The 8379-nt window shown below is 37.7% G+C and overlaps 1 protein-coding gene across 1 annotated transcript; it reads right to left on the bottom strand.

Annotated features, from left to right (window-relative positions):
• Positions 1-443: 443 nt before the first annotated feature.
• Positions 444-8151, bottom strand: LOC129885901 (MACPF domain-containing protein At4g24290). Its single transcript, XM_055960376.1, has 7 exons — positions 7195-8151; positions 6548-6786; positions 5500-5701; positions 4252-4320; positions 3965-4151; positions 2642-2808; positions 444-1372 (listed from the first exon to the last, which is right to left on the bottom strand). Exons 1-7 carry the CDS (start codon positions 7453-7455, stop codon positions 692-694), a joined length of 1806 nt encoding a protein of 601 aa, XP_055816351.1. The 5' UTR covers positions 7456-8151; the 3' UTR covers positions 444-691.
• Positions 8152-8379: the final 228 nt, after the last annotated feature.

Genomic DNA, 8379 nt, shown 5'->3' on the forward strand with positions numbered 1-8379 from the left:
GGGGGAAGGCGAACGGAAACCGACCGAAAACCGATCAGTAGTGTCTCGAGATCCCCTACAATGAATCCTTTCAGCTTTTTGCTAGATGGTTCCCTTTCCGTGCGATAGGGGATAAAATACGTTTTCATCGACATCTTTCTTTTTGATTCAGCAGAAAGAACGAAAAGCCAAAAGTCAAGGTGCATAGCGGTCTTTTCAAGAATAGGGGAGTATAGGGAGAGGGGTAATAGACTATTACCGTTCAGTTCATGTGACGAACCGAACATCGTTAGGTCCCGAATTCTGCGAAGCACCTCACCAGCAAAGTGAAAATTCAAGTAATTACCCAAGGCTTCAATTTTTGGAAGCTAAAATTCGCGTACTCATTTAACCACCCCAGATTCTTGCTGCAGTTGATCTCAATCAAACAACTGTGACTTTCCCTAAAGTGAGTAGAGGACATAGATTCAAAGAGATTTTTGGAGAAGTGAGAATTATATTACAACCAATATGGTCATGATTTACACCAAGCGCAAACAAAATTAGAACAAAGATTACAGACACCTCAGAATACAGAACAGTTGCTTCATCCCCCTTTTTTGGCACTTTCACCAAATTTTGTACAACAGGTGTTTCAACATCGAGAAAGTCAGCAACTTCTCTCTGTAGCGTTTGCATTTTTGAGTATAAATAAAAGAGAACCTCTTCTCAATTACTCTGATATTTCATCATCTGGTGGAATTACAGTTAGCAAGGAATATTTGACCCTCACAGAGATCCTTCCTTTCTCAACCATAAGCCTTGCACCAGAAACAACCCAATAACCAGGAGGTTCCTGTGGTCCTCGAGTCATCTCAGTAGTATCGACAAATTTCAAGAGCTTAGGGGCTTGCACAGGAACTGGAGGACCACCGGGGTAAATGGCAGAATTTATGTTCACATCATCTGGCCGAGGAGGTGGCTTCTGAACTGATGTAAAGTGCTGGCTAATGAGAGTTGATATCAGGCCAGATTTGCGGGCCAACCCAGGGGAACCATCCCACTCAGGGTGCTTTACCATAGCAGCTCCCATGACAGTCAAGAATCGGAGTCTCAGAAAGAGGACCTTTTTAAACCCATAGTCCCCTAGTTCCAATTGTGCTCCAGTAACTATATTAAGATCTTCATCAGATTCAACAGGTGCGGTGCAGACATGAGAAAAGTTCTTCCATTGAACTTTTTCATAGTATTTGCGATCATATGATTCTCGACGAAAATTGCCATTTGGATCATCTTCAAGTTGGAAGACTTTAGGAAGAGATGAAAGATGCTGCAAATGGACGGCTAAGCGGTTACTCCTTCTACCTTCAAGGTACAAACGAAGCCCAGTCACCGGCCTCTTGCCAACATCAACCTGCAAGAATAATATGAATCACATGGACGCCTGGAACGAAGGTACTAAGTAGACTAGTCAACAATATTTTCCCCTTTTTTTTCTTCCTTTCTTGATCCCAAGCATTTGGTACAAGACCAAAAGAACCTAGTGGGAACTGCCATCTCATGTTGCTCAGTGGACTCAATTAGAAGCTGAAATAGAAGTAAATGGAAAGAGTCTTCCTATAGATCGAAAACAGTTAGCTATGCAATCCAAGGCACACATTGTGATTTAAAATGAAGAAGCAAAGATGTTATTGTCTTGCATCCTTTACTAAAAACATTATTTCTAGGAATCATGTGTACAAGTATTTGGAGAAATACAGCCAAATCCTTACAAAATCCAAAGATGGCATAGTTTGAACTTTGAAGTTAACCTCTCTCACATACACACAACTAGCATGTCTTTTGTTTTATACTCCATGAATTGTAGCAAACAAATTGGAGATAATGATAGATTTTTTGTGATTAAGAAAGAAGAGGGAGAAGAAATTTCATTTGGAAGATTGGAAAAGTATAACAACCCCCAGTTCATTTGAGGTCAGAATTTGGATTGCCCTCATTCAACATGGTGCTACCTGGAGCATATAATTAGATATGTCTGAGAGGAGAGAAATTTATGGAAAAAGATAATAGCTATTAAGTAAGGAATTTCATAATAGATGGCTGTCGGGTGAGGTGGCAAACTCTCATGGGACGAATTTACTAAAAAAGATCATGAGATGGAAGGAAAAGTAAATAGGATACACTTCAGGGAGGATGTAACTTATCATTTAAGAAGGATAACTTATCCAAAAAAAACACATATGTATTACTTAAGAAAGGATGACAAGGGATCACAAGGGATAGAGGCTTCAGTAAAGATATCTAGGTTGAAAATCGACAAGGTTGAGGAGTATCTGACGAATACTATGATAGCTAGTAAGGTGAGACTGGAAGACAAGATGATATAGTGAGAGTCGAGTACGGAACCCTTGACTGTGGGATCATATTAAATGGAGTTAGCTGAGGATGGGAAAAAGGTGGTGTGGAATAATATATGGCACACCAACGCCCCAAAGAAAAAAAATAGCTTTTTCCCTTGGGGAGGTGTTATATGCGATGTTAATGGCGAATAACTTAAGGAAGATGACGGGATTGCTTTGAGTTGGTGCCGCTACATAAGGATCAAAGGAGAATATAAAACACCTTTTGCTCCATTGCAGGTCTTCTAATAGAAAATTTAGGTGTTTAAATTAAGGGAGCTCACCGGAGTGGTGTTCACATAAAGCCTGGGACCCAGCAAACTAAACTGCAAAGACGGAAAACTTAAATGCCTTCTCTGTGGACCTAGTGGAAGATCACTGAATACTGGTGCCCATTGCCTTGGCAGCTGAAATTCCAAAAACTGGTGAAGCTCTTCAATTGGTGGTTTATCTGCATAAATAGACAACACTTCCATATAAGTGTGAAGAATTAAGGACACAATTTCCGGGTAATTATATAATAAAACATCCCATGCAATTAATACATTATCAAATTCCCAAGGAGCTATCTCTAAAACTTGTGGGGAAAACCTTTTAAAGAAAAGTTCTAAAATAAAAGGGGTTTAGATAACTACAATTTGTTTGAAGATTTATAAAAGCTTTCTAAGTGGAAGAAGAATCTTTTTCTGAAATTACCCTAAAATCACTTTTTCATTAAACAATTATTGAAAGAAAAAAAATCTTGATAAAAGATAGCTGTTTGGACAACATTTGAGTTGAAATTGGGGGAAAAAAGAATATTTAAAGTTGAAGTCAAAAGAAAAAAGTGTGGAAGTTGAAGTTGTGGACATGAACTTAACTTGGAAAATAAGTTTACGAGAGTTGAGAATTGTGGCTGCAGGTGAAAACTAGTATTTTCACTTGAAATACACCTTCAAATGCGCACAGTAGTAATTATGCCCAAACAGGCCAGCCTAACTCCTTGTTTCGAAATGTTTTTGCAAGATTCAAAAAATATTCCAAGATCAGACAACACAATAATATTTTGAGAAAACGCAGACACATTTAAATCAGCCATCATCTTTTAGCTGCATAATTAGCAGGGCTCAACAGGCACTTCTACATCTTATTTTTATAAAATCATTAATAGTTTGAGAAAATGCAAACGTAAAAGTGCAAAACACGGGAACTTAACAGGCCCTCCTCCACCTAATTGTTTTCCCAGAACTATTAATTGTAAAAGGTTCAAAATTAACAGGAACTCAACAGGCCCTCCTCCATCTTATTGTTTGCCCATAATATATGTTGCTCGGACTCTTAAAAATTGACAACGGGTGCATGTCGGATCCCCAAAAAACTAGTGTATTTTTGGAGGATCTGACACAGGTGCAGCAATATTTTTGGAGAATCTGAACACTATAACTATTGACTGGAAATGTTGTTACATTCAACAATGTGCATTGTACATGGAAGTCTAAAACTTATATCACATACAAGATAGCAGAAAGAAAAACACAAATGATATGCTCTATGCACATGGAAGTCTAAAACTTATATCACATACAAGATAGAAGCAAGAAAAACACAAATGACATGCTCTAACTTACAGCGCAAGTACAGATTTATAGCATGACTTAAAAATCCACTTCCTGAGATGCCATTCAACAGTGAAGTTATAGGAATGAAGGACATTGAGATCACATCAGGCTCCTGATCCACACTTTGTAACCACTGATTATGCATCAGGCCTCTGCTATCACTTCCACCTCTCCTCTTGCAAATACAAACAGTATCCTGCAATTTCAGTAGCCAATGGGCAAATTGACAAACTTGTTTCAGAACTCTAAAAGTGCACAAAATTTAACAGATATAATGAAAATCCTATACCACCTACCTCCTTATGTGCATATGAGCCTGATATATTGGGATCGGCGAACCTCAGTCGGTGCTCCCTGATTTCAAACTGAGGCAACATTATCAAATCAGAGAGAGAGACAATAGATTCATAATAATTGTGACGTAATAATGTCATGAAATATTATTTCTAGTAATCTAATGGTTATGACAAAAGACGTGTTAGAACTTGACAATAAGATTTTCAACTAATATCCAATTGTAACACGAATGACCTACAAAGTAAATCAATATGCAGATATTGATTGACATTGTCTATGCGGCCATAGAAGATCTTATTAAGCCTTTCTGATTCAGCCAATATTGCAGAAATTTTTAAAATAACAATTCAAGGAGAGAGAAAGGACTTTCCAAAACAACCAAGAATAAGGAAAGTTGGCAATTATGACCATTCAAGCAATAGCGATGACTGATGAGACAGAAAGACCTTAAATTGTTTGGTCAAAATCACTTCCAAAGTTATAAACGGATAAGAGAACCAGAAAAACATAAACTTCAGATTATCTTGTTTTTGAATCCAAAAGGGTTGGTACATCCATCAATTTGGCCTTCACAATCCCCTTTTCACATCCTAGTTAGTCCACCTCCTATAAAATCACAAGTTTAACAGCTCCATGTCAAAGTAAATAAATGTAGATGACTGGCAATATTCATCTTTTTCCTTGGTATTCGTATTCCTGGACATGGGAGTCCATTTCAAAATGCAGCTCCAAAGGAGCTTATGTGTCATGAGATGCATGTATTAAATAATATGCTCAAAGGTCACGAGTTCAAGCCTTGGATATAACCTCTGGCAGAAATGCAAGGTAAGGCTGTGGACAATAGACCCTTATGGTCGGGCCCTTCCCCGGACCCTGCACATAGAGGGAGCTTTAGTGCACCATGCTCTCCTTTTTTTGCTTGTACCCATAAATAGCACTTAAAAACTGACAACCTAAGTTGGAACTTCAAATAGAAGTTTTACCCATTAGATAGAAGGCACCCACTAGTGTGTCAGAGATATTGGTGCTTTTAGCACATACTATTTCTAGGGTATTTCTGGGTTGTGTTGGCAAAGTAAGAAAAGCATGTCATCTAGATAAAGGAAGTAACAAAATTGTATTTTTTAAAAAATTGAGAAGTGTCATTAGTGCATGGGCTTCAAAAGCTTCATATAAGAACACAATTCATGTGTCTGTGAGTGTTTGTCATTATTATGGAAATTGGAGGGTCAGATGATATCCTTAACCTTCGCCTTCTGATGTGCCTGCTGCGACTCTATTCCGCCTTGTTCATTTGTACCTGAAAACCTCTTATCTGCCATTGTCTTCAAACGCTTTTGCACGTCAGCAGGCAGAAGGGATGAGGAGTGCTGTTGTTTCATATATATTACATCTTTTCCCCCCATCTTTATACCAACAATGACATGAGTACCAAATTTTTCAATAAACCTGGAGAATGAGCATAACTTTAGAACTAGTATGACAAAGTCCTAATAGACGAGAACTTTCCAGTAAACAATGTGTTGCTTGTAATTGACCAGTTTATAAGTAACATGAAGGTGGATACCAGATAGCGTCCAAACAAGCAGTTGCATCAAAGCTCAGAACTCAAATTTGTAACTTGGAGAGCACTGTGATTCTGATCAACTAGAATGCCTCAAGTAAATAAAAAAGAACTTCGCATAAAAACTCAAAGGATGTCGATGTACAGTTACTATTTGAGGTTTCAAGCAGTTGCATCAAAGCCCTCTTACTCAAATTTGTAACTTGGAGTGCTCTGTGATTCTGATCAACTAGAATGCCTCAAGTAAATAAAAAAGAACTTCGCAAAAAAAACTCAAAGGACGTTGACGTAGAGTTACTATTTGAGGTGTCATCAGTTGCATCAAAGCCCTCTACTCAAATTTGTAACTTGGAGATCTCTGTGATTCTGATCAACTAAAATGCCTCGAGTAAATAAGAAAGAATTTCGCAAAAAAACTCAAAGGACATTGACGTAAAGTTACTATTTAAATTTTAAGGTGTCATTAACTGTTTACTTTCCCTTCTCTTCACTTCTGTTTAGCACTAAAAAGGGGAGAAAATGGTCAAAAATTGATTAGACAGCAAGGCAAGTAAAAGTGAGAGCCAGATAGAGTATGGATCTAAAGTTGTTTTTAAAAGTGGAGCTTGGATTTGAAGGAGTTGCTTTTTACTGCTTCTACGACCAACTTCCGTCAGACAACGGAGACTATCTTGAAATATGATCGAAAAAAATGCCAATGTTTAAAAGTTTAAATATGCAACAAATATTACCTTGCTAATGCCGCAGGATCCCATGTTGATGGAACTTCCTTTTTAACATAATCACACAGAACCATTTGAGATTTCTCTAGAGCAACAGAGTACAACGTGATGAACACACCATCAAAAGCAAGGGTTTTAGTGTATGCTGCATCCTTCTGCCAAGAACCAGAAAACTCGAACATAGTATTGAAGAGCCCTGAAGGAATTTTACTATTCACGGATACTTCCTGATTGAACTGCTCTGACATCTGCAGGTAAAATAGGAACTCTTAAGATAGACCACAAAAACAAGACTAGAAAATTTTGCAGAGAATAGCCACTCTGACCAGCTTAATAATTAACAGCAGAGGAGAGATTACAAGTACATGTACAAAATTGAATTATATTCCCATTTATGCTTTCCTCTAACTCTTCGTAGTGATAAAGGCACAAAAACACAATAACATGGAGAAAGCATCATTCTTCCTACTGTACAAAATTTGTACATTAATATATTCCCAACTCTTAAGATATAAAACAGCTGGCATCATAAAATACAGTTCTAGCCTCTTCACATAAAAGCAAATAACATAAGCAAAATGATATCACTATATTACCAACTTACAGGTATAGGAATATAAGACCCAATAACCAAAGGCAAGTAGAAACAAAAATACCTGCTGGAAAGAAAGAACATCAGAGCGAAACCGCGTGTGTTCTCCTTTATCACATTTGATAGATTTTGACACATCAGGTATTGAAATTCCACCAGGAAGCACAACCTCCCGACCCAAGTTTTCATCAATTTCAATTAAACGACTGTTAGCCGGATGACCTTTACAATACTTGAGCCTCAAGTCCAAGGATATATCATATCCACATCCTATGGACTGAATCGCAACCTTGGCTGCTTCAGCAGCAGGTAACTTCAACGCCATTCGTCACAACATCCTTTTTTCTATCAAAAACGAACTCCAAGTTACAGAAATGTTCACAGAGAACCTATAAATGAACCATGTAAAAGTCCCTGCGTGTTCCTAGACTAGTCAAAAAACACAGCTGTAACAAACTGAAGAATAATCAAAGTTTCGGAAACCTTTAAGTATCAATCTAGAAATTTAAAAAATTCACTAATCTTCAATTTCCGAGCTGAGAACTGCAGATTTCTCGTTTTGCACCAAATCAACTACACAAATTCAACAACAAAACCCTAGAATCACGCTGTACACTTAAGTACTCGATAAACCTCCGTCATGAATCGGCGAGCATTTCAGTCTAGTACGGACTCGAAACCCTAGCTGAGTTGTGTATCGAAATGGGGACTTGGAGATCCGAAGATTTCGTATTTGACTTTGAAGTAAAGCTCAGATCTAGAGAAGAGCTTCGAAGACGACGGCGAGGAATTTCAGAAGAGGATTTTGCGGTTAAATAGGGAAAGAGAGTCTTGCGCTTGAAATGGAAACTCTGAATTTTAATGTTTTTTTAGGATTTTTGCTTAATGTGTGAGAATGGAGATTTTAACAGTGACAGGAGTGGGGTGGTGACGACGTCAACGGAAGGATTCTCACTTGACTAACATTTTGCTGTCTAAAGACGGCCAATCAGCGAAAGCAACGTGTCTGCACTGATAATTTTCCCAACTAAATAGGGAAATTTAGCATATACGGCAAAATGTTTGTTGTAAAACGATAACTTCATAATTGTTGCAGACGCTTATTAAAGTAGTTGTGAAATGATACTCACTACTCTAGGTTTTTTTTTATTCGGTGTTTATATGAAATGGAACAAGCTACTAATGAATGTGATTGAAATATTTATATTAGAGTTCGAATTTATATTAGAAATCTCCGCACTACGATTTG

The sequence above is a fragment of the Solanum dulcamara genome, chromosome 4 (genome assembly GCF_947179165.1).
Source record: "Solanum dulcamara chromosome 4, daSolDulc1.2, whole genome shotgun sequence".
Taxonomy (NCBI): Eukaryota; Viridiplantae; Streptophyta; class Magnoliopsida; order Solanales; family Solanaceae; genus Solanum; species Solanum dulcamara.